Here is a 27,319-nt window from a genome sequence, read left to right as displayed (position 1 = left end):
TGTTATTAATGTTATATTGTTTTATTGTATTTCCCGCCTGAGTTCATTGTAAACCGGCATGATGTGCTTCACGAATGTCGGTAAATAAAAGTTAACACATAAATAAATAAATAAATTTTATTTTGTTTTTTATGCAATAAAAGCTAACTCTGAAATGTGTCGGTTTTTTTTTTTTTTTTTTAACTTATCTGGAAACTTATCTGAAGAACCTAAAAAGATATCTTCACAAAAGGGGCTTAGAAGAATCCTAGCCATGAATCTTGTGACGGGATGCTCTTGGTTGAAACTTTCAAAATGCTGATGCTGAGCATTTCGGTGCCCTAGCACCTGCATCAGGGGTTTCATATAATTACTGTAAACAAAGGGTAAAAAATAAACACTTCTGCCTTCAAAAACAAGGATATAGCATGGACTTTCATTCCAACGTTTCACTCTTCTCTTAAAGACGGCGGACACACGTCAGAGTTTGATTCATTTTGCTGTATATGGAAGGTTCAGTCAGAATGAATAAAGCTATAGTTCAGAGTTGCCAACTACTGATTAACTGGGTTGCCCCATCACCTCCTGTTAAAATAACTTTTTTTTTTTTAATGACAGTTTTTTTTGTTTAATATACTGTAAACTTGAGTTAATACAGCTATGCATTTCAACATGACATTTTAAAATAATCTCTTGAAAAGCATTTCATTTATCCATTTTAAGAGTATTTCAAAAGATTTTTCAGCATTTTTTTCCCCCAAAATTTAGATTAATTTTTCCATGTCCAACCCCTGGGGGGTTAGGGGTATAGAAAAAAACCTTCTCCCATTTGCCACATCGCTCGTGTGATGCATTTGATAGTGCTGTGCTGGAAAATCTTTCCCAGAGCTCAGAAAATGTGAGAAGGCCTTCTGAGCATGTGCGAGGTTTCCTGTGAAGCTGCTGAATGTCTCCTCACTCTTTCTTTTCCCCCTGTGCATAAGAATACCATTTTTTTCTCTCCTTCAGCTGAACTTTTTGCCTGCATTTTTTTCTTTCGTGTCTTCCTTTTCCCTTTGTCAAAGTATTGCTCATTTTTCTTGATGCGAGCCAGCTCAGGGCTGTTCCTGATATACCTATGTCGGTAAGGCATTCAGTAAGAATATTGTGACTGACCATGTCAGAGGCTGAGGAAATATCAAGTAAGGCAAGAATAAATGATTGGCCTTTTGTCCATACCCCTAAGGATGGTGTCAGAAAGGGATAGTAGAAGGGTTTCTGTGTTGAAGAATTTCCTGAAGCCAAATTGGGATGGGTATAGGAGGTTATTGTTTTCAAGATGTCCCATGAGCCGTAAGTTGACGACTCTCTCCAAACGTTTAGCCAGGAATGGGAGGTTAGATATTGGTCTAAAGTTAGCTGGGTCAGAAGTGTCTAGGTTTGAGGATGGCTTGTTTCAGAGCGGAAGGGACCTGTCCATGGGAGAGAGAGCAGTTAATAATTTCTGATAAGGGTTTGGCAATTGCATCAGGAATGGCGAGCAGGGCTTTAGTAGGGATACAGTCCTCTGGATGTGTAGAGGGTTTCATTTTCTTTAGTAATTTTGTTATCTCAGAAATGGAGGTAGTGTCGAAAGAGTCTAGGGGGATGCTGGGATTTTTGTGGAAGGGAGGAGGGGAACTTATTTTGTTATGGAAAAAGGTTGCTAGTTCATTGCATTTGTATTTTGCATCACTTTCTGTGACTGGAGTGGGGGTTGGATTTGTGAGAAGCGAGACATAGGCAAAGGGCTTTGGCATCATATTGGTAGTGATGGATTTTTTGAGAGTAGTAATCATTTTTTGTTTGTAAGATTGAGGTTCTGTAGGAGTTGAGAATGTGTTTGTAGTCTGCTAGAAAGGCAGGGGAAGGGTTCTTGCACTATTTCTGTTCTTTGGTTCTTAGCTGTTGTTTGAGGGACTTAAGTTCAGCTGTGAACCAAGGTTTTTTTGAATTGAGTGGCTTAAAGTCTGTCCTATCAGATCCAAAGAAATAGTCTGCGACGTCTTTGATTCTGCTCCAAGAGCGGTAGGCTGAATCAATGTTGGTGAGGTCTAATTTTTCGAGTTCGGATGTGAGGGAGACGATTAGATCATCTTGAGAGCATGGTTTCCTGTAGTAAATGAGGTTGGTTTGTTTTTTGTTGGGACATGGAGTTTTATTTAAGGTGAGCTTGGAGGATATGAGAGAGTGGTCTGACCAGGGTACTGGGGTGCAAGTAGGGGCTTCTGCAGAGATGATGTGGGAGTTAGTAAATATTAAGTCTAAGGTATGACCGGCTTTGTGTGTAGGGCTGGATACGGTTTGGGTAAATCCCAAGGCTGTGATAGCAGATAGGAAGGATTCACAAGCGGGGGATGTGGTCCACATGGAGATTGAAATCCCCGAGGATGATGGCTGGAATATCCATGTATCTTCTCTGCAGTAAATTCAATGAGTGAGGAGGCTGGGGGGAGTGTAAATGAGACAAATTGGAAGCTGTGGGGATTTGAAGAAACCTATCTCGAAATTATAGGGGGAGTTGACAGTCTGAGGGATTAATTTCAGTTTTTTCTTTGAGGCCAGTAGAAGGCCTCCTCTTTAGTCTGGGGAGGGAGTGAATGTCGTAGAGATCAATGGGGAGTTGATTCAGAAGGACTATGTCTGTTTGTTTGAGCCATGTTTTCTGTAATAGCACAGATGTCTGGCTGAGTATCTTGTAAAAGGTCATTAAGGATTGGGTTTTTTTTGGTTAGAGATTGGGAGTTGGAAGAAGAGGAGTGATAGTGTGGTTAGGCAGAAGAATTGTGTTAGGGGGGAGATCATGATGGGTACTAGAGATCTCAGGTTGAAAGGAGGAGTAAGGGGGTAACTCCTTTTTTGGGTATAGGGTTAGTGGTTAAGTATGGGAATAGAGTAAGATTCCATGTTGAGATGTGGGAGAGGGAGGGTTGTGTGTAGTTTGTGTGCAGGGAGAAGGGAGATTGAAGATGCTATGTGGGTTAGGAATTCCGAGAGGATTGGACAGGGTTTCAAAGGGAATGGGTGGATTTAGGTGGGGAAGGATGAAGGTTTTGTATTGGGAGTCAGCTGGGAAAGAGTATGAGAGGCGGGAAGGGAGGAGTAGAATGGTGGCTGCACCAAGGGGGCCTGCTCCTTGGTTGCGCTCTTTAGGCATGCGACGTACGGCGCACGACACCTAGGCGCCGCACGTCGCATGCTTTTTGAGACAGAGAGTGACCTCTTTACCCTAGTGATGTCTGAGGTTGCTGGTAGGCCGCTAAGGTCGTCATCAGTGGGTCTGATTAGGGCGACTTTGGGGGCGTCCGCTTAATGGGCCTAACCAGGCCGCAGCTCTTACCCCAGTAGGTGTGCGCCGATCGCGCGAGCCTCGGGGTCCGTAGACACTGCTTCGAAGTGCAGGATCGGGTCTTCAGATGGCAGTCCAGTCGGGTTGCTGGTGGGCGCAGGTGGGTCAGATCGCACTGTTGGTCTCCGGGCCGGAAGGAGTACACTAGGGCGGTCTGCGGTGCTTTTTGAGACAGTGACCTCTTCACCCTAGTGACGTCTGGGGTTGCTGATTGGCCACTACGGCCTCCGTCTGTGGGTCTGTTAGGCTTTAGTAGGATGCATGACAAGGGGCAGGCTCCTTTATCGTGCTTCTTCGGCGCACGGTGCCAAGGCGCGTTTACGTTCCTTTTAAAGTTCCTTCCAGGTCCCACGTCACCGCCTAGGGAGCGTTGGTGGGCGGAGTCTGCTGGTCGTCGCTGGGAGGGCTCCGAGGCGTCTGGGTGGAGCTGCCGCTGTTGGGACCGCCTGGGTCCGCCGCGGAGAAGAGTGGAGAGGTGGAGGTCTGCGGCTCACAAGGAGGTAGGGCTAGGCCAAAAGCCTGCGGTCCATCCTTCTGGCAGGTCTGGGGGTGGGCTACCATTCGGCGGGTCTGGATGCCTGGGTTGAAACCGCGAGGGGGGTTGAGGCCTTCCGGGCTGGCGAGTCTTCGGTTCGGCGGGTCTGGAAGGTGGATGGAGGAGCGAGGTCCGGGGGTCCGCGTGGTATCGAAGGGCTGGCGCAAAGGGTATATATGCTAGAATCAAGGTCCCTTGTGCCAAACAACTGAGTAAATTGCACCTGTTCCGATTTCTCTTGCATTGTGGACTGCATCATGGATCTTCCAATTTCTGCTGACTGTGCTGCCATTTTAGTGGTATTGGACCATTTCTTTTTTTTCCAAAAGCGCATTTTTGCTTCTTTAAGCTGCCTTTGGCCCCACAATGAGCCATCATCTTGGTTAGGGATGTAGTTAATTTCACATTGAATCCCAGCCATTATTTCATTGGAATATTTCATGTGTCCATCTTGTTTCCTGCTGAGATCTATGTTTATACTTTTTTTTTTCTCAGTCAGTTGTCAGTGCTTGGTCATATTTCCTGGTCCTCATAATGACTCTTTCCTTGTTACCTGAATTCATCTCTGGTTTCTGCTTTCAGCATTCCTGCTTGACCTCCCTCATGTTTGTTTATTTAAAATTTTTTGTATACAGTGGAGTTAGATCAAAGCGGTTTACAAGGGCTACATTCATAATAAAAACACAAGATTGTGAAAATCACGTGTTCCTGATGTGCTCCAGTGCCGTGCTCTGTACCAGGATTCTAGCTTCTTGTTTGTATCTGCAGCTACCCCCTCAGGTGCTGGACACCAGCACCTGAGGTTCTCAACCCAAGGGGAACGTTGTTGGCAGAGGCAGAAGATACCCAGCTGTTCTGTCTTCACCATTAGCTGCCTGGATTTGCCTCTCCGGACATTAGGCCCCTCGGTTCCTGGGGAACTCTACAGATGATAATGTTATACTTACGATGCATACCATGCTTTGAGAACGTCTGCAGTAGCTATTGAAACCAGAGGTCTTTGAAGATATTCTTGAGAAACCTGCTGATGCTCCATGCACAGGGGATAATCTTTTTGGGGAGAGCACTTCTCCACTCTACCCTGTTAGCAACTACAACTTAAGCCATCTACAAGCAGGAAAGGTCAACCGTTTTATCACAGAAGAAAGTAACATACATTTTTTTTTTAAGGCGTCACCAGCAATAAGAGCAGATCAGACTATGTAATTGGGTGAAAAAGCACTGCCCAAACCCATCCAACAAACACAATCAAAATCTAATTCTAGGCTTTCCGGATTTAAACAGTCTTCCAGTGAGGGAAAGGCTTCAACAGTTCAGCCTGTTATGGTCTTTAATATCCAATGGTCGTATGGGATATAATATGAATTTCAAATCCTCTCCTCCAAAGGGGGACTTCCTGTTGTCAGTGATCTCACTGATACTATCTGCGGCGCTCCTGTAGTCCCTGAGGTGAGAGCACTGTCAGGTTTCGTTTGACACAATCTGGAGATGTCACTAGAAGCGCCAGGGGCCTATAATTCCCAGCGAGCTGCTGGGGACTTCTTGCTCTCTCAGCGATACTTATCTGTGGCTTGCCTGCAGTCCCCGGAGGTGAGGTTGATGTTTGGCTTCTCTATGGACAGTCTGGAGCAGACGTTTCTAGGAGCGCCGGGGTTCTATAATTGTTAATGAGCTGCGGCATGCAGCCAAAGCCGCACGGCAAAGGTGCACACATTTTCTCAGTTTTCTCTGCTGAAGATAATAGGAAAGAAAAAAGGAAGGGGGGACGATAGTCTGCTTCTTTGGCATTGACACCAGTTTGGGGATCCACGGATCTCCATGTGCAGTGCCCTGATTTACTACTTTAGGTAAATTCAGTGGTGAATTAGCTGAGACGTCTTTGCATTCTGATGTGCGCCTTCCACCACTGTTACTTCATCTTCAGCTGACATAGAAAGGGGGGTAGAGGACCTTGTTTGTGGGCTGGGGTCACCCTGAACCTAGTGCTGGAGCCTCAGCCAGATGGGACTCAAGAAGTCTCTTCCCCTTTGGGTGTTGCCTCCCCTGCAGTTTGCCTGATGGTATTGCCACTGCTTCAAATTTGTTCTCGTGCCGTAGGTTCTGCAGATAATGGGTTTTGATTCCTATGGCAGTTCCAGCTCCATGGGATTGAAGCAGGTGAAGATGTTTGAAACAGTGGGCATCACTCTTGGAGACCTGGAAGATTGTGCACACTAAGGAGGTTTCAGTCAGTTACTCAGCTGTGCAATTTCTCATCCAGGGTTTCTATAAAGCTGTCTGATCTTGAGGGAAGAATGAATCTCAGGTGACTTCTAGTTCTTCCGCAGTCTCAGTAGTGCAGTCGCCTGTAGCAGCTGGGAGTAAAGATAATTTGGAGAATAGGATGAGATCTAACAATTTCCAGCTTCTACATTTTCCTAGCACTCGATTAATATCGGGGTATGAGTTATTTTAAAAAGTTACAGAAATTTCTAAGGTTTCTTCTATCTGGAGTGGACAGAAGCCCATAGACAGTTCACCCAACTCGTTATTTCTTTTGATAGGAATAAGTTGGGCATTGCCCAGTGGACTGCATCTTCTTCTTCTATTATGCCCAGGCTGGATTGCATCTTGGGGGCGATGTCACAGCCATGGCAGAGTCGGTGACTCACTTGCGAGCAGTTCCCATGGAGTAGATCTGCAGAGCTGCGACATGGACTTCTCTCCACACGTTCACATTGCGTTATTGTTTGGATAGGGATGGCCAATGCGACAGCAGGTTTGACCACTCTGCTCTTCAGAACTTGTTTGAGGTGTTGAACGCAATTCTGTTCCCGCCTAGGGCACTTTTTTTTTGTGTTCAGGTTGCCCCCCCCCCCGCTACCAACAAAATAATGTGGTGGTATGCCCGTTGGCACTTATTTTGGTGTTTTTGTTGGTCCCCTTTTATGTCTGGGGACAGCCTGTAGCCAGGGATTCACCCATGCATGGTGACACCCATCCTGCTTGTCCTCTGAGAGAGCAGGATGTTAATCCTCACGAAACCCACCCGCCACCCCGCGGAGTTGGGTTTCCACTATGTGGGTTTCTTATTTTATTTTAGTCTTGAATTCTACATTATAATCCTGAAGGGGACCCCTGCGTGGATGTGTGGTGTAATGCATGTTGAGCATGCTCAGTGAGGCTCGGTCAAAAGCCTTCTGTGTGGGGGCTCCAACTGATGATGTCACTCATTGTGTAAGGGCTGACATCCTGCTGTCCTCAGAGAACACCTGTTACAGGTAAGCAACTCTGCTATATCCTGAAAATCTGACTGTCTCTGTGGTCTGTACTCTGATCTATCCAGCATTGCCCAGGAGTTATTAGATTTTGCTTTAGTTCGGTTTTTGTTCCTCAGCTGACTAAAATCACATGTGCAAGGACAAAGGCTGCATGAGATGATGCTTCTTGCTTTTGTGGAGCTGGTGCTAAGCAAGGTGGAGGAGTTAAAAACTGCAAGATAACATGACAGAGAGAAGAGAAGCAGATTAGAAACAGTGGCGCCGTAGACTGAAAAGGAAAGATGTTCAGAGAGGACACACAGCTGCCTCTATCCCCCCCACTCTGCCACAGAGCTCTCATGGCTTCTGGGTGCAATAAAGATTTATCTGGGAATATTTTAAAGAAGTGCTTTCCCTGGGTATAAAAAGGAGAAGGCGCAGGGCCCAGTGACATCAAAACGAAAACTGCTTATGAGGAGAAAATGACGTGGATGAAGGTGTGGATGAATGGATTAGTAAATGAACTCACTCTGCAACGCGTCACTCTACCAGACTCTTCTCTATGCCTTTTGGTGCAAGGGATTTTAAAAAGTAAGCTTCCTGCATGTTTCAGTGATCAGATCTTCCCCATTATGAAGAAATGTGTGAAGTAGTATTGATGTAAAATCATCCTATCCTTAGCCCCACCCTCCAGTATCTGCTTTTGGGGCTGACGTGTGGCAGATGGCAGTTGCAGTCTTTCCTTGAAGAGCACAATCTCCACTTGTACGCTGCCTTCTCTTCCTCTGCAGTACTCGGGTGCAGCCCTCTGTCTGTCTGGGGAAACTCTGGCCGGTTCTCGCAGGCAGAGAAAATCCACTTCCCTTCAGTGAGCTGGCGAGGGTGGGTTTCAGTCCCTGACTGCAGGTCTGAAGTGAGGATTTTTCTCTCACCAGATCCATTCCTTACTCACTGTGTCTCTTTTCTATTCCTTTTACTCCCTTTCTCTACTGAATTTCTCCTCCTTTGATCTTTTATTACTCCTGCTTATTCTAGCCTGACCTGGTCCCATTCTGCTTGTAATTATGGAAATCTGCTGGGTTTTGTTACTGCACCTCTAGCAGCATGAAGGTGAAGTATTGGTGCCGCTGAGCAGGTTTCCCTAATGACAGGCAGCGTGAGACTGTAGAGACCTGCAGATGGCAGAGACCCAAGCTATGCTCTGCACTTGCTATTTTTAACATCCTCTACTACAGTATCTTCAGTGGTGTATTCAGCCTTTGTCATAAATAAACTATTTAAAGTACGCTTTGTTAGAATAGTATTATGAAACTTACTTACCTGGATGACTGTAATGCTGCCTGTGTTGGTGACCGGCGTCTTCTATTGCCGTCCTGCAGTCTGTATAGAACGTAGCAGGCATCGTAATGATCCCATAGCACCATTCTTGTGTTCTTTGCGTCTTATCTTATGGTGAAGTCACTTTAAAATTCTAACATTAGTTTCCAAAGAATAAGGAAACCTATCAGATGGAATCAGTGTTTAAAACAAAAAAAGATCTGCTGCCTAGATTTGGCTAAAGGTTCTATGGTTGCAGTCCTTTTGTCTGTGTGAGATGAGAGGACTCTTATGGTAACGGGCCCCGTTATGCGGAATGCTCTACCATTTACTTTAAGAGCAGAATCTTCTTTGACGTCCTTTCACAAGAAATTTAAAAACTTTTTGTTTCCATAAGCATTTGAAGTTAGTCAAGATGTTCTGTTTTTGCTTTGCTGATATGATCTCGTTTGATTAACTAATTTTATTTTTATTGACTGGGCATTTTTTATTTTTATGTATTGTTTTTTTATTACTGAATTTGTATTGTGTATTCTTTTACTCATATATTTGTATTTATTTTTTATGAATGTAGTTTTGTAACCCACCTAGAACTGTGAATATGTAGAATATAAATATTTTTTATAAATATATGTGTATGTATGTGTAAATATAAAGTGACTTAGGGCTGTTTGTCTCTTTTTCTCTTTCTGCCCATCGAGCCAGCTTCACCCAAGACCCTGCAGGACTCCTGCACCCCAGCCCTTATTTCATTGTGGTTTCTTAGGGCTTCCAGGGGCAGGAGGCATCCCAGTAGCCCCGGCTGGCACCGTTATGCTTGGCAGAAGCTGATATAAGCCTTAGGTCAATGCCATTAGTATCTAAGCTTCACTTATAGTTGCGATCTATGCTAACATTTTACCTGGCTCATTACTTTTATTGGGCCAACAAACTCGTTGTAGTTATACATGATCTTTCCTTACAATGTAGTTCCCTCCCATTACAGGACAGAAGAATAATTTCCATTCTTAAAAGTGCTGGGATGAGAGACAGAAAATCCCAGGCAATATTCTCCTCTTTCACAAATCTTTAGGGCTGATGGTTCTGTACTAAGTGGGCCTACCAACAATGAATGGTCCGTGTTTGAAAGCTGTGTGATAAAATATTTCTGAGTAAGCGCAAAAGCTTATCTTTAAAAGCTGCAGCACAGATCAGGGTAACGAAATGCAAGAGTTTTATATTACAAAACTGAGGAAGAGGTCATCTGACTGACTTCCTGCTCGGAGTATTTTTATCTGACATTGCAGACTGGAGGAAAGATAATACAGATTGACTTCTTTCTTTCAGGCGCACTGCATGCCTTCCGTTGAAATGTGACAAAAGCTTTTCAGAATACTGAATGGGCTTCTGGACTCTGAAATGTTAATTCTGCTTAAGCAGTGATGCACCGTAACTGTATAAAAATGGTCAAGGGCTGGTGATCAAAACCCCGTCTGTGTTCATAGTGTGAGGGCAGTTTTCAAGTGTATTTCTGTATGTAAAGCAGCATTTTTACCCACGGCAATGGTCCCTTCCTGTATGTGGATAGAAGTGCTTGAGTAGGTGCACACCCTTACCCCGCATTATAGTGCAGGTCAGCGCAAAGATTATGCACAAAAAGTACCCACAGACCTTGAGGCAGTGCAGGCGGTTTAAAAATTGCTCCTTATTTGGTTGTCGAATGCCTTTGCCTGCATTCTGTAAACGTCTCCCTAATACACCCCCAACAGCTGGTCCAAGATGTGATCTGCGGAGGGAAGAGCTTGTACGAGTCCCAATTCCGCTGGTGCTTCGCAACCTTCTTATTTTTTTGTTTTAAGCCCCCTGTAGCTATCTGTTGATTTTGTGTAGAGGAAGGACTAAAACTGTCGATGTACTTTAGCAGTAAGTATTGAGGGCATTTCGGGCTGGCAGGAATATCTGGAAGCATTGGATGAAGTTTGAGAATGGACCAAATGGTTTGCTTTGTTTTCCCCAGTTTGTTTGCTTTCTGGTTATAGCAGCAGGACACGGTTTCAGTTGACACAGCAGCTTGTTGGGGATGGAAAGTGGAGAAGTCAAGGGGTGCCCGTAAATATTTCTGAGGTGGGTGGCTATTCTCACTCCCTCACCACCAGAGGTTATCAGAAGGTATGGGTTGAACCCTTGCCAGATCCTCTCCAGGCGATCTCCTCAGAGTCGCAGTGCTGGCCCTGCAGCAGCAACTCATTGTGGTGCCTGACAGGCCATGCAGAGGCCTTGTCACGGCCCTGCCTCCTCCTTGTTGCTATGGAAACTCATGCGGGTGGCAGGGGGCCTCTGGGCCTGTTGGTGTGCGAGGGCTATCGGGCTCCATGCTGAATTTTCTTCAGAGGAGTCTCTGTTGCTGTGGGGGCCTGTGGAGATGTGGCTGGCGCAGGCCTGGATAGAGCTGTGGCAGTGGTGGCACTCTGGCATTATGAAAATTTGATGCCTTTTCCTAAATCTGGGCCTGGGAGAAGACTGTAAAAGGAAGGGGAGGGAAAGAGCCGGGTTTATTTGTTCGTGCGATGGAGGAGACCCTGGAATTGTGTGTGCATGTCTGACAGAGGCTGGAGAACAAACTGAAGCTCTTTGCCAGTGATCCAAGGCTGCGCGTGTGAGATCAACACTTTCAAAATGGAGACTTTGATAAAATGAGGAAAACAGAAAAAACTGAAAGGTGCAGGGATAAAAGTTTACACTTTACATCAGGCATGCTTATTTAAAAATGGAAGCCCAGTCCAGAAGTATTCCAAGTACTTAAAGTGGAAGGAAGGCCAAACAATTGCTAACATGGGTAAAAGGGGATGTGAAAGAGGCTATTTTAAACCAAAAGAACGTCTTTCAAAAATTGGAAAAAGGATCTTTGTGAAGAATAAGCATTGGCAAGTTCAATGTAAAACACTGATAAGGGTGGGCTAAAAGAGAATTTGAAAAGACGTTGGCTGTAGAGACAAGCTTGTGATAAAACTCTTAAATATATTTATAGGAGGACGCCTGTGAGGGTGTCAGTTGGACCGTTGAGATGATCGAGGGGTTAGAGGGGCACTTAGGGAAGATAAGGCCATCGCAGAAAGATTAAATGATGTCTTTGGTGTTTACTGAAGAGGATGTTGGGGAGATACCTATAACGGAAACTGTATTCAATGGTGATGATTCAGAAGACCTGAAATAAATCACAGTAAAACTGGAAGATGTAAGGCAGATTGACAAACTAAAGAGTAGCAAGTTGCCCAGAGTTCTGAAAGAACTCAAAAATGAAATTGCAGATCTATTGGTAGTAACTTGTAACCTATCATTAAAATTGTCCATTGTACGTGAAGATTAGAGGGTGGTCAATGTAATCCCAATATTTAGAAAGGGCTCCAGGGGTTATCCAGGTAGCTATATATACCAGTAAGTTTGACTTCAGTGCCGGGGAAAATCTTGGAAATTATTTAAAAGAACAGAGTTGCAGAACATACAGAAACCCATGGTTTCATGGGAAACAGCCAGCATGGATTTACACAAGGGAATCTTGCCTCACCAAAGTGCTACATCTTTTTTTTTTCAATGGGTTGTTAAACATGGTGAGCCGGTGGATGTAGTATATTTTTTGGATTTTCAAAAGGCATTTGACAAAGTGCCTCATGACTCCTGACAGAATTTGAAAAGTCACAGGAAGGAGGCAATATCCAATTGTGGAATCCACACTAGTGAAAAGGAAATTGAGAGGAAGCTACATGCTTCATTTTCTCAGTGGAGAAGGGTAAAAGGTGGAGTGCCTCAGGGGCTGCTGCTTTTTAATACATTCATAAATGATCTGGGAAGGGGAACAACGAGTGAGGTGATCAAATTTTGATGACAAATCACAAGCAGATTGTGAAAAATTGTAGGAGGACTTTGCAAGACTGAAAGACCTGGGAGATGAAATGTTAATGTGGACAAGTGCAAATTGAATCACATGGGGAAACGTAACCCCTACTGTGGTTATACAATGTTAGGTTCTATATCAGGAGCTACCACCCAGAAAAGGATTTGGGCATCCTAGTGGACAATACTCTGAAACCCTCAGCTCAGTGTGAATTATTAGGAAAGGAATGGAGAATATCATAATGCCTCTGTATCCCTCCATGGTGAGGCTGCACCTGAAGTACTGTGTGCAGTTTTGATCACCGTATCTAAAGAACAATATATTTGGTACAAAGAAGGGTGACCAAATGATAAAGGGAATGGAAAGGCTAGAAAAGACGGCTGAGAGGGGAAATATGATAGATGAGTAGAACAGAACGAATAAATGTGAATCAGTTATTTACTCTTTCAAAAATACAAAGATGAGGGGACACTCCAACTTAAAAAGTAGCACATTCAAAACAAATCGGAGAAAATGTTTTCTCTCAATGCACAGTTAAGCTCTGGAATTAATTGCCAGAGGATGTGGTTAAGGCATTTAGTATTGCTGAGTTTAAAAAAAGGTTTAGACAAATTCCTGGAAAAGTCCATAAATTATTAACCAAGCAGATGTGGGGGAATAGCCACTTCTTATCACTGCGAGTTAGCAGCGTGGGATCTGTTTACTATTTGGGATCTTGCCCAGGTACTTGCGACCTGAATTGGCCACTGTTGGAAACAGCATCATCCAGTATGGCAATTCTTATGTTCTTATGATTGCCTCTATTGCACCAGACTATTCATTTATTCGCTTTTGTATACCGACGTTCGTAGGAAACATCACATCGATTTACTATGTCAGCTTAAAAACTTGATCTGACTCCATAATGCTGGTAAGAGGGGGGGACAAAGCCCACATCTGGACTGGTCTGTCAGAAATCAGAGAGGTAATTAGCAGGCAAGTCCGACTTCACCTTGTAGGAAACTGTAATTTGTGAACTGTATCTGGCTTTCTCTAGTTAGAAGATGCTAATGTAATCTTTTGAAGGCTCTTATTATTTTCTTGCTCTATATGCACATACTGTTTAGTTTTGAAGTGGTTTACTTGTAGAAAATGCTTAATTTTGTATATATTGATCAGTGCAGTTTTGAAAATTTATAATCTCTTCAAAGATGGCATCCCTGTTGCCAATAGTATGCACTGAAAATTGTGGTGTGTGTTTGGTTTTTTTTAAACCTGTTGAAAATACAATTAATGTTTCTCCTTCTGAAAAGCTGTGAGGTCTGATCTTGGATGTTATGCTAGCCTGTGCAGATGTGGAAAAGCATCTGAGTATAATCCGTGAAGACTCTGCGCTCGGCCCTCTGTGAGGTCTGATCTTGGATGTTATGCTAGCCTGTGCAGATGTGTAAGAGCATCTCGGAGTATAATGCATGAAGGCTCTGCGCTCGGCCCTCTGTGAGGTCTGATCTTGGATGTTATGCTAGCCTGTGCAGATGTGTAAGAGCATCTCCGAGTATAATGCATGAAGGCTCTGTGCTCGGCCCTCTGTGAGGTCTGATCTTGGATGTTATGCTAGCCTGTGCAGATAAATATATCGACCATCGATGAACCAACTTAACCGGGTTTTAAACATAATAACCTTACCGCCAAAAATCGGCGTCTGCTAGAGCCTGGTTCTATTGTAATCAGCTTATATATATATATTTTATTTTATCGCAGAGAGGTTAAACATGATAGCATCTATCTATGCTCGTCTACTTAAAAAAAAGAAATGTTGAAACAAATGTATAGTTTTATTTAAAAAGATTCAACTAAGCACAGTAGATAAATCAAGAACAAACACTCACCCACTTGCCGTTCAGCTTAGGTTAATGCAAAGGTCTAACGCACAACCTAATCAGATGTTTTATACCCGACTTTCATGTTCTAAATATCACGATACTAAGTGACCTGCATATGCATACAGCGCTACTGACTGCCACACATAAAATGCTATATATTAAATGTGCCAAATGTATGCTAAATAAAGTCAACTATATAAAAGACTAAGGATAAAAGGAAAAAATGGAAACTCCTATTATGAATCTACATAGAATATTAGGTTGGTAAACGTAAAAATAAAAAATTATTATTGCATAAATTTAGGTGTATACTCTGGTACACGAAGGAAGGGAAGGGGAAAGGAACGGAAGCGGGGAGGGGGAGAAAAGAGGATAGGGGAAGGGAAGAGGGGAGGGAAGGGGGAAGGAAGAACGGCTCATGGGAGAAGGGGGACAGAGATGAATGTAATGATGAGTTGTTCAAAAATATAACCAAGGTGATTCTCTATAGGATTTGAAAATTACAAACCATACTGTAGGTACCCTCTTTATATCCCAATATCAATTAAAAAATTGTGCCAGCTTGTTAATGGATATGTAATATTCATACTATATATAAAAAAGTTACAAACATTAATATAGTCGTGTCTAAAAACATCCTACACATCATTATCAAGCAAAATCAATGAAAAGAAAAAAATAAGAGAAAAAAATAGACAATATATAAAAATGAATAGAAAAATGAATAAATGAAAACTAGGAAAAAAATATATATATGAAAACTATAGGAAAAAAAATTTACAATACCAACTGAAAATGAACCAAAATGGACAAAAATAAAAATATAGATGACTATCAGGATACTGTAATTTGCAAAAGCATTTGAAAACAATACAAGATGTAAATATTATATGTAAGTTGTCTATAGGTATAAGCTAAGATCAGTATCTCCATTCAGACCAAAGGGAGAGAGAGTATTGAAGTCAAAGATATATTGTTGTTCCAACCTCAGCAGAAAATTATCAAAATTGCCTCCTCTCCAGTTTCTAGATGGTTTATGTATTACGCAGAATCTATAATCATTGAAATTATGATGCATTTGTACAGAATGTGCAACAAGCGGTTTCCCCTCTACTTGTCTCTTAATGGCACTTGTGTGTTCCATAACCCTTCTATTAAACTGTCTAATAGTTTTTCCCACATAAATTTTGTTGCACGGACAGATAGCCACATAGATAACACCTACACTTTTACAATTAGTTGAATTTTTAAGTTTGAAAACCTTACCAGTGGTAGGAATAGTCAAGGACTTAGCTTTCAAATTGACTGAGCAAATGCAGCAATTGCCAGAAGGGCTATGTCCAGTCAGACTGCTGCTGGTGGATTTGGCAAGGCTGATGGTGATAGGTATTCTTTCAGATTTTTATCTCTTATTAGTTATCATTACGTCCTTACATTTGAATGCAGGGAGTGTCTGTATGATATGCCAATGCTTTCTGATAATCTTGATTATGTTGTGGGACGAACCCGTAAAGGTGAGGGGACAGATAATTTTCTCAATCTTTGCTGGTTTCTTGTTTGGTTTTAGTAATAATGTGCGTTGCTGCTTTGCTGCTCTAGAGAGACAACAATTGACACAGGTTGGTGGGTAACCTCGTTCAATAAACCTGTTCTTCATTTCAATAGATCTCTGTCTGAACGTGTCTTCTTCTGTACATAGTCTTCTTAAACGGAGAAACAGGCTATAAGGAAGGTTACGTATTAATGATTTGTTATGACAGCTGTCATATGCTAAAAATTTGTTCATATCTGTGGGTTTCCAATGAATGTCTGTCATGAAACCTGTAGGTGTATTCGTAATCAGTATGTCTAAAAATGATACCTTACTTCTATTAAATTCCATTTTGAACTTCAGGTTGTTGTCTAGGCTGTTAAGCCAATCTTTAAAATCCATCAGAGAAGATTCACTACCCTCCCAAATTAAAAATACGTCATCTATGTAACGTCTCCATAATTGAATATTTGCACTAAAATGATTGTTACTCAAAAATTTTACTCCTGCTAATTATCTTGCAGAAGCAATATTAAACGTGTGTGTACTAATGGCTGGGTGGAAGACCTGTGTGAACTGGGTGAAGTTCAGGTTGAAGAACCAGGTGAAGGAATGGGTGAACGGTTACAGTAATTGATAAAAATAGTAATGTCACTTTACGCAGGCATGTTTTAAAATATACCGTGTGTGTATGTATATGTATGTATGTATGTGTGTATATGTATATATGTGTGTGTGTGTGTGTGTATATATATATATATATATATATATACACACACCAGGAAAAAGGATGTGGTTTTGACCCATCTCGAATTGTTCCATTGTGCAGGCCATTTGTTTGTAAGGGTGTTGAAATGATAGAAGCATTTTAGAGAAGGAATAGTGACGGAGAGGCTTATGGAGCTCAAAATATACTTGTGGGAAAAGAAGATATGAAAGAAGCAAAATTCAAGGACATTGGGTCATGTTATCAAATTGGTGTAAGGGTCAGGGGGAATATGAGGAGGGTGGTGGATGCCTGGAATAGTCTGCTAGCCGAGGTGGTGGTCGCCCAACCTGTGGCAGAACTTAAGCATACTTGGCACAGATACTGATGGCAAAGGTAAGAGGAATGATTGAAGAGATGTAGGATAAGAAAAAAAGCCCTGGATGTTTCTCGTATTGAAACTTATATACTCATCTACGTGGAATAGTAGAGAATTAAACAGGGAATATGATAAAGCCAGCTTGCACAGAATACTGGTATGACTAAGTCAAGCTCCCAAGAAGAGGAGACGGGGTTGACCAGCACTCTGTGGTGGCAGTATGTCGGTACGTTATTGATGTAACGGGGAGGGGTGGGACAGGAGAGAGAGATGGCAGGTTGCTTAACGTGGGGAGCAGGCTTGACATGGCTGCAATTCCAAGCTTAAGGATATAAAGATGGTCAGGACTGTACTGGTGAGAGATGTCCGTAGCATACTGAGCAGCAGTAAGGGCAAAGCATGGTGATAAATAGAGAGAGACAATATAGATGGTCAAACTTGTATGGCTGTGTTAACCTTTGCTAGAACAGTGTTGGGGCTACAGACGGTTTCAGTGGACCAAATGGTATTTATCTGCTATGATAAGCTGCAAATAGCGGTATCTGCTGACCTTTATTACTATGCCCACTGCATCTACTTTGAAATTTCAGTTCCTGGAACAGAGGAGTTGAAAACTGCATTGCATAAAATGTTTTGATTGTTGCAATTGTATCTTCTGTGACAAAAAACGTGGCGTACTTTGATTTTCTTAAGGAAATGAATAAGCTCTATTAATAATAGAATCAATATGGCTCAGCAGGGGGATTATACTGAAAGCACTGAATAGATTTTTCAGACGCCGGTGTAGACACTTCTCTTTGCTGGCTCACAAAGTTATTTTAAACCATCAAGAGCACTATTAAATAGTTAACCAAACAGGTCAGAGATCTCAGGATGATATTGAATGATTTCGAGGTTTCAGAAATATATCAGTGGCAAGAATCAGAAGAATGTTCGGGTGCCTATAAAAGGTTTGTCTAGTAGACATTAATCACTGGTAAGATCTCATCTGGCATAATGTGTCAAATTCTGGACACTATGGGGTCTATTTCCAAAGCAACGCAAGGCCGTCCACGTGCGTGTAGTTCCCGGCATGTGCATGTTATAAAATCAGCACATTCTAGGGGGGGAGGGGGGCTGAATTTTCCATTAATATGTGCGCGACTCAATCAGATCTCCCATCCCAGTCCGCTCCAATTAAGGAGCAGACTGGGAGGGAACTTCCCGATCCCTAACCCCTACCTATCTACCCGAAATTGTTTTATTTTTCTACTTACTGCTCCTCCGGAGTAGAAGTATTTTCCGGACGCCTGCCGGCTGCGGCACGCACTTCCCCAGGACAGTGGGTAATGGCTGCTGTCCCGGCCAGCCTCCATCACGCCCGCCCCCTTGGAGAGGCCCGGCAATTCTGCGTATAACAGGGGTTATGCGCGCGGCCGGGCCCATTCTAAAACGTGCATGGCATGTACTAGGCCTGGCAGCATGCATAACCCCTGATTTTTATGTGTGCGGCTTTTGAAAATTTGAGCTTATAGTTCTAAAAGGACTGAATACAGGAGTCCTGATAAAGGCTGGCAAAATGATGTAGAGCCTGGTCCATGTGCCCTATAAAAACATTAATATGTGTGTACCATAGAACAGTTTCTGAAGTCAGTTATTGTGTACCCAGTCTGATTTTTCAGGATATCCTCATGAGAGAGAGCTGCATTCACTGCCTCCACTGCATGCAAATATATCTCCTGCATATTCATTGAGGATATCCTGAAGGACTAGCTAAGGGGGTAATTGTGGACTGATTTGAGAACCTAAGGGCTCAATCTGCAGGGAATGAGGCTGGTACAAGTGAAGCTCCAGCTCTGTCCCAGTCCAGGGCATGTCTGTCAGCTGTTGGCGTGAACCTAGTGGTTTCGCCTATTAAGATGTGCCAATGAAGCCATAGCACAAGAGGCAAAGAGGCTGCTCACTCATGCTTTGGCTCTTCCAGGCCGAGAATACAGGGCCCTGGATGCTCTGGGAAGGAGGGTCTTCCAGGGTTCCATGTTGGCAGCCCGGATCACTTGCTGTCAGCTCTCTATGAGCCAATACTCCAGAAATCTCTGGAAGCAAGTCCAAAATCTGGTGGAGCGCCTCCCGCAACAGTTTCAGGAGGATTTCCTGAAAGTGATCTAACAAGGCCTGGAATGTGACAAACACAAATTAGCAGCAAGAGTGGCATTGCGGCTCGAAGCATGGCCTGGCTTCTGGCATCTGATCTCCGACCCGAAGTGCAGGAAAGCCTGGCGGATTTGCTCTGTACCAGCGAGAATCTCTTTGGAGATAAGATCAGAGGCGATGGCGCAGTGGAAGGATTACCATGAGACTCTTCAGCAGTTATCTGCTAGCACTTCTGCCCTCAATCATCTGGTAAAAAGCTGTCCCGCCAAACTTCCAGATGCCCTTTTTACAGGCCACGGAAGTATCATCCGCCGACTTCTAGGGCGAAACCCCAGAGGGCCCCAACTAGGCCAAGGGCAAGACAGCCATGCACCCTTTGGCCACCTGCTGCCCCGCAGCAGAGCCCCGCCATGGGGTTTTGACTAGGGCGAGGGAGTTTAAGCCATCAATCAGTATCCCTCGGGAACAACCCTCCAGTGGGAGGGCGTCTACAACTTTTTGCCGACCAGTGACCGTCAGTCACGTTGGACCAGTGGGTCCTCTCCATTGTTTGGGGTACAGACTGAACTTCCAATGGACCATTCCATAATCTCCCCTGGGTCCCCCACAGAGGTTTGCATCTGATCAGCAAATACTTCAGCTAGAGCTCTCCACCTTCTTAATGGCTCGAGCAGTCAATTCAGCAGGGCGATAGCTTCTACACCAGGTATTTCCTGATTCCCAAGAAAACCAGAGGCCTTCGCCCTATCTTAGACCTAAGGGCGTCGAACCATTTTCTTGTAAAAGAAAAATTCAAGATGGTCTTGTTGGGGGCTCTAATCCCTCTCCTCAGGACTGGGGACTGGCTTTGCTCCCTCCAATCTCAAGGATGCCTACGCTCATATTAAGATCTCCCCCTGCCATCAGAAATACCTTTGTTTTCTGGTAGGGGAGGAGCACTATCAGTATTAGGTGCTTCCTTTCGGTTTTGTTTCTGCACCCCACATCTTCATATAATGTTTGGTGGTGGGAGCTTATCGGGTACACATCTTCCCCTACCTGGATAATTGGCTTATCAAGAGTGGCTCCAGGTAGGTAGCAATGCAGTCTCATTTGGGTCATGGAGAGCTTGAGATTTCTGATCAACTACCCAAAGTCCCAGCTTCTCCAGTCACTACAGTTGGACTTTATCAGGGCCAGGTTAGACACGGACCAGACAAAGGCCTTTCTTCTTAGAGACAGAGTACTGAACCTTGTGACCCTGGTGGGATCGATCTCTTGCAGCCATCATGTCTCTGATTACCTAATCTTGCGTCTTCTGGGGCATATGGCGGAGATGGTGCATATCACACCTTTTGCTCACCTGCACATGTGCAGAGCGCAGTGGACATTGTGCTCTGTGGTGCCAAACCATCCAGGACCTTAGGATTGGCATCTTGGTTATTGCGCCAATTCGGCTGTCCCTTGTGTGGTGGGAAACCCTGTCCAACCTAAAGGTGGGAATGCCATTCCAGGTCTCTCTGCCCCAGGTTGTTCTCACCACAGATGTGCCTTACACGGGGGGGGGGGCGGCCCATGTTGCGGACCTCAGCACCCAGGGCCAGTGGGTCCGGACAGGAGCAGTGTCTCCAGATCAACTTCTTAGAGCTCCAGGCAATCCGGTATGCCCTATGGACGTTTTGGGATCGCTTGGCCAACAAAGCAATTTTGGTCCAAATAATCAGGTGGCTATGTGGTACCTGAACAAGCAGGGGGGAACGGGTTCATTCCTCCTGTGTCAAGAGGCAGTACAGATCTGGTCTTGGGCTCTCTCATAGGGCATTCTCCTTCAAGCCGTATACCTCCCAGGTGCAGAAAATGTGATGGCGGATGCACTGAGTCGGACCTTCTGCCCCCACGAGTGGTCCCTAAATCAAGAGGTGGCAAACAGGATCTTTCATGTTTGGGGAACCCCAGACATAGATCTGTTTGCTTCCTTGGCCAACCAGAAAGTGGATCGCTTCGGGTGCCTTCTTGCATCATTGAGGCACCGGTCTTATGTATTCATATCCTCCGATCTCACTGGTCTCGAAGATTCTCCTGAAACTTCAACAGGACCGAGGCTCCATGATCCTGATTGCACCTTACTGGTCACATCAGATCTGGTTCCCGCTTCTGCAGGATCTATCCTCCTGGCCTCTGATCTGGCTGGGGAACCCCCTGGATCTGTCATGCAGGATCAGGGCAGGCTACGCCATCTCAACCTTCAAGCATTGTTCCTCACTGTGTGGCTGTTGATTGGATGACCCTGCAGGCTCTAGGCCTCTTGGACAGTGTGTTTCAGGTCCTGGTGGAGTCCAGGAAGCCCTCCATTAGGAAATCTTAACATCTCAAGTGGAAGTGGTTCTCGGTTTGGTGTGAGGAAACAGTTTGGATCCTTCCTCCTGCTCCACCCCAAGACTTCTGGATTAACTTTTGCACATTTCCGAGGCTGGCTTAAAAACCACCTTTGTGAGAGATCACTTTAGTGCAATTGGGGTATATCATCAGGGGGGTGGATGGCTTTCCATCATCTCATCCACTTGTGGGGCGTTTCATGTGTGGTTTACACCTTCTCAAGCTCCCCTCCCCCCCATACAGCCCCCAACAGAATCCTGGGACCTCAACGTGGTGCTGACCCATCTCATGAGGGCACCATTTGAACCCCTGAGATCTTGTTCCTCCAGAGATCGGACTCGTTCTCTGAGAAACAGGAGCTCTTTGCACCAGATGCACACACGTAAGCTTTCACTGGTGGATAAAAAATAATCATCCATGTGACACTCTGTGCAGAAGACTGGAAGGCCCGCTCCCCCCCCCCTCCCTTGCTGTTGAATTGCTGCCTTCATCTTAATTTTGTTGAGTTCTTAGTTAAATCCCCCATATTTTCCAAGAGCAATTATAACATATGATTTCCTTTTGGATATTAGTAGCTGTGATAAGGGCAAAAGTTTCATACGATAATGTTTGAAGTTGCAAATACAGGTTGACAGATCAAGAAATTTGCATTGGAAGGCAGAATATGTAGCTAAGCAAATGGTTGCTATTTGTGGCAAAGTGCAAAAATCTGCCAAAACTATTTCCCAGAGGCATTGCTTACTTGCTGTATGATGTCTGGTGTTTGACAACTTAATATTGAACTGATATACCGAGTGAGAAGGAGTAAATGAATATATATTAGCTGTAAAATCACTGGATTTCAAAATCTGAAATGGATAAATCACATAACATTGCAGAAAGTCCATGTTCTGCTAAATCAAATCCATTTTTGAGACGTGTACATTTTAGTATTAAATGGATTTGATCTTTATTCTCTGATTCAGTAAAGAATTAGTTTTCCTGCCATTCTTCATTTCTATTTTGTGGGGTTAGGCTAGTTTTGCATTTTTATGGTGTTAACATGGCAGTTTCTTCCGGCTCTGTTTGGGCTTCTAGCTCAAGTTGAACTGCAGTTGCAAACTGGTGCCATGAGCCTTTATTTGAAAGCAGCAGATCTTTCTTCTGTTTTTATTTTCTCTCTCAGCTATCTTTAGTGCCATCATTGCAGTACTAGTCCTCAGCTGGGGGCTTGGCACAGTACTGTTTCTTGAACCTTAGTCGTTGGCCTTAATTCCAGCCGGTAGGTATTGCTATTGCACTGTGGTGGACCTTGTATAATAATTCAGGAACATCATATTTCTAAAACTGATGAAATGTTAACATTTAATGCTCATTTATTAGGAAAACCTCAAAGTACGACATTAACTCACTTTAAACCAGCCATAGAACACCACTTTTTTTTTGAGCGATACTTTTTCACGCTTATTTTTTTCTTTTTTTATGTGTATGTATTTCTGGCTTGGTTTTTTGAGCATTAACTTGCAACCTGATTGTAAAACGCAGGTTGTCAAATTTTAATCATTGGTTTCCAAGTTGAGATAATATATTCTTGCGCATTCGATTTAACTTTTATATTTAGGCTTTTATATTTTTAAACTTTTACCGATAAGTGCCAGTGTCTTTAAACGAAGAGCAGCACTTCTGAAACGCCCAACCCGACACGGCTCGTGTTTTGTACACTTCTTCAGGGGTGGCTTTTAAATTGTGCTCTAGGAAACAAAAATACGTATAGTTTCATTGTTCTCATGTTGAAAAAATAACTAAAGTTTTTCAAATACATACGTTTGCAAGTGTCAGTACTAGTTTCCCAGCTGTTGTTGAAGATCGGCTTTACCGGAGCTAAAGATCCGTCATTTTTCTAACTAAATTTAAACTGACTGGCAGATGTGAAACTAACCAATGGGATGGAAGCAGAACAAATGCCACCAATGAGAACTCATAGCAACATTGACCATTCAATGCTTTCATTTAAGCCTTTAGGTGCTTGTGCAGAGAGGGTGAAAATCCACCATTGTTCACGATGGTTCAACTGACGGTGAATATCTCCGCCATGAGGATGTTGTGACACTTGTTCTAATACTGTCCATTTGAGGTGAGAAAAAGAATGTTGTGCCTGGATACAATGATTAACTATAGGAGCTTCTATGTTGGCTGTCTTAATACGACTCCTGTGCTCACGTAGACTAATTTTTAAACTGTCGACTGGTTCTGCCTACATAAATTGATGGACCGTGGACTTGTAAATAACTATTTTCAGTTTCAAGATACATTTTATTTACAAGTCCACGGTATAGCGATGGGCTCGTCAGTAGCGCACCGTCTGTTGCAAATTTAGTTATAGATCGGTTTGAACAAAATTTCATTTATTCATCATGGATTCACTCATATTCCATTCTGGATTAGGTACATCGATGACCTATTTTTTTGGACCAGATTGTTGTTCTTTAAAGAAGTTCTCAGCATGGATCAATACATTAGATCCCAATTTAAAATGTGCGGTACAATAAAGTACACACAAAATAGAATTCTTAGATATATTAATATTCAAAGAAGGTGATACACTACACATAACAATGTACCGGAAGCCCATTGCCAGAAACAACTTGCTTAAATATAATAGTTTTCATCCTAGGGCTTTTAAAAATGGTCTTCCCACCAGTCAATTTTTCAGAGCTCATAGACTGTTCAACAAAGGAAGAATTCAAAATTCAAGCATTTCGATTGGCATATAGATTTTTTTTGAACGTGGATATCCTTATAGTGTAGTATATAAGAGCATATTTCTCTCCACGTACAGCCCTTTTACCAATATCAAACAAGGACAGCGCCCACAGCAGATATTTGTGTATTGCAACATAGTGACAAGTCTCATTTGATTGCCAATAGCATTCGCCATCATTGGCATGTTACAGCTTCAGCCCATATTTTCAGATACTCCAATATTTTCATTTCAAAGGAATAAAAACATTTGGGACTTTGTTATTCAAGCATCATTGTCGACTACGATCCCTCAGTCATTTGAGGGAATCCATCGTCAATGTGGAAAATGTGACATGTGTCTTAAAACTTTAGAAGGCAATTCTTGGCAACATCCTCATAGTAAAATAATTTATAAAAAGAAAAACAATACCAACTTGAATCAACTTCAGTAATATATTTAATCCAGTGTCCATGTTCATCAATTTATGTAGACAGAACCAGTCGACAGATTAAAATTCGTCTATATGAGCACAGGAGTCGTAATAAGACAGCCAACATAGAAGCTCCTATAGTTAATCATTGTATCCAGGCACAACATTCTTTTTCTCACCTCAAATGGACAGTATTAGAACAAGTGTCACAACATCCTCGTGGCGGAGATATTCACAGTCAGTTAAACCATCGTGAACAATGGTGGATTTTCACCCTCTCTGCACAAGCACCTAAAGGCTTAAATGAAAGCATTGAATGGTCAACGTTGCTATGAGTTCTCATTGGTGGCATTTGTTCTGCTTCCATCCCAATGGTTAGCTTCACATCTGCCAGTCAGTTTAAATTTAGTTAGAAAAATGGCAGATCTTTTAAACCCGATCTTCAGCAATGGCTGGGAAACTAGTTCTGACACTTGCAAACGTATGTATTTGAAAAACTTTAGTTATTTTTTCAACATGAGAACAATGAAACTATACGTATTTTTGTTTCCTAGAGCACAATTTAAAAGCCACCCCTGAAGAAGTGTACGAAACACGAGCCGTGTCGGGTTGGGCGTTTCAGAAGTGCTGCTCTTCGTTTACCGATAAGTGGCAGTGTCTTTTAAAAGTTTAAAAATATAAAAGCCTAAATATAAAAGTTAAATCCAATGCGCAAGAATATATTATCTCAACTTGGAAACCAATGATTAAAATTTGACAACCTGCGTTTTACAATCAGGTTGCAAGTTAATGCTCAAAAAACCAAGCCAGAAATACATACACATAAAAAAAGAAAAAATAAGCGTAAAAAAGTATCGCTCAAAACAAAAAGGGGGTTCTATGGCTGGTTTAAAGTGAGTTAATGTCATACTTTGAGGTTTTCCTAATAAATGAGCATTAAATATTATTTCATCGGTTTTAGAAATATGATCCTGAATTATTATGTTTAGGACCATACATCGTATTATAGAGGTTTAAAAAAATGTTTTTTCTGTGATGGACTTTGTCACCCCAAGGATTGCAAACTCTTCCTCTGCAGCACCCTTAACCCTGGAAGCAGGAGAAACCAACGTTAGGAATTGACCACCGGTTTCTCTGCATAGCGGTGCATGCCACGAACCACTGGTCCAGTCCCTAGAGTAAGCATTTTATTTGTCAGCCAACTTCCTGAAACAGGAAAAGCTTCCTAGGAAGATTAAATTTTGCTGCTCTGTGGATTCAGGTCTTTCTTGAATGATGTTTTTTTTATTTGTATGGGAGACGGGGGGGGGGGGGGGTTATTTAATGGGAGCAAAGGAAAAAAGGTGTTGGCATACTTTGGCATGCAACAGTCTTGTAGAATCTTCTTGACGGAGGAAAAAAAACCCCCAAAACCTGTTACTGAGAAATTTGTGCAGTTTGGTGGAAATCCAGTGATGACTCTTAGGCCTTTTATAGCTGCTAGTTGGCCAGGCTTCAGAGGCACAGTGTTATAAAATGACCAGTGCTAACCATAATAATTTGAACACCGTTCTTCTTCAGTTGGTTGCCAGGTGATGACCTGGCTGCAGAGGAATTTTTTCTGCTCAACCTGATGGTTAATAAATGAACATTTCTTGAATGAATGCTGGAAACTGGTTTTTTGTGTTTGTTGTTTTTTTTTTTTTCTCCACAGAATCTGAAAACAGATCCAGATGAGCTTTTTAGAAAACTGGAAAAAATTGGCAAGGGTTCTTTTGGTGAAGTGTTTAAGGGTATAGACAATCGGACTCAGAAGGTTGTAGCTATAAAAATTATTGATCTGGAAGAAGCAGAAGATGAAATAGAAGACATTCAACAAGAAATTACAGTGCTAAGCCAATGTGATAGTCCATATGTGACCAAATATTATGGATCCTTTCTTAAGGTGAGTTTAATGTATCACATTATTAACTGTATTGACTCAAACCTGGAGCAGAAATTCATAGAAAATTAGGTATTTAACAATGAGGCATTATTTGAGCTATTAATCTTTTGAAGTCCAAATTGTGTGCTTGTCTAGTTGGGTCTGGCTTGGACCTGTAGAGTCCTGATATAGAAATATAAGAACATAAGTTTTGACATACTGGGTCAGACCAAGGGGGTCTATCAAGCCCAGTATCCGGTTTCCAACAGTGGCCAATCCCAGTCAAAAGTACTTGGCAAGTACCCAAACATTAAGTAGATCCTATGCTACTAATGCCTGCAGCAAGCAGTGGTTATTCCCTATTGATTAATAGCAGTTTATGAATTTCTCCTTCAGGAACTAATCCAAACCTTTATTTAAACCCAGCTACATAAACTGCCTTAACCACATCCTCTCATTTGTGGTGGTGTGTATTGTATGTAGATTTTGTTTTGATATTTATATAGAGTTGTACTCCAAATATTGCTGTGTGTTTTACTGTTTTTGTTTTGTGTTTTGTTTGATTTTATATAGAACTACTTCCTTAAAAAAAAAAAAAAAGTCCTTATTTACAACCCACCTTTCCAGCAAAAGAGTTAAAAGCGAGTTACATGAAAATTATCACACTTAGAATATAATTTCATCAAAACATAAATTTGAATACAATCAATATAAAGTAAAAAAAAAGTGTATTGGGAGTTCATGAATGTTGTGCAAAAAACACATTTCAGATTTTCAGTTGGTAGGGTTGAGATGGTAGGGGCAGATTCCTTTGGGGAGTAGGTAGCTTAAATGGAGTGGTTTGTTGGTATCCTGTGAGAATAGAAGGGATTTTCAGTGAGTTCAACATGGTTCGATGTCTGAGGCTGTACTTTCAGTGGGTTAGTGCTGAAAATATGCATTTCTCCTAGGACCTGCTTGTCCTCACATGTGGATGACATTATCAGGTGG

At 42.6% G+C, this 27,319-nt stretch overlaps 1 protein-coding gene and 1 long non-coding RNA gene across 2 annotated transcripts in view; one reads left to right on the top strand and one right to left on the bottom strand.

Moving 5' to 3' along the window:
• Window positions 1–27,319, top strand: part of STK24 (serine/threonine kinase 24) — a 100,017-nt gene that overhangs the window by 12,743 nt on the left and 59,955 nt on the right. Inside the window, 1 exon segment of the mRNA XM_029604482.1 lies at window positions 26,120–26,350. Within this exon segment, the coding sequence (XP_029460342.1) occupies window positions 26,120–26,350 (231 nt within the window).
• Window positions 1–27,319, bottom strand: part of LOC115092967 — a 67,854-nt gene that overhangs the window by 7,907 nt on the left and 32,628 nt on the right. The window lies entirely within an intron of this gene.

Source organism: Rhinatrema bivittatum, chromosome 5 (genome assembly GCF_901001135.1).
Source record: "Rhinatrema bivittatum chromosome 5, aRhiBiv1.1, whole genome shotgun sequence".
Taxonomy (NCBI): Eukaryota; Metazoa; Chordata; class Amphibia; order Gymnophiona; family Rhinatrematidae; genus Rhinatrema; species Rhinatrema bivittatum.
This window is presented reverse-complemented; position numbering and strand designations above follow the sequence as displayed.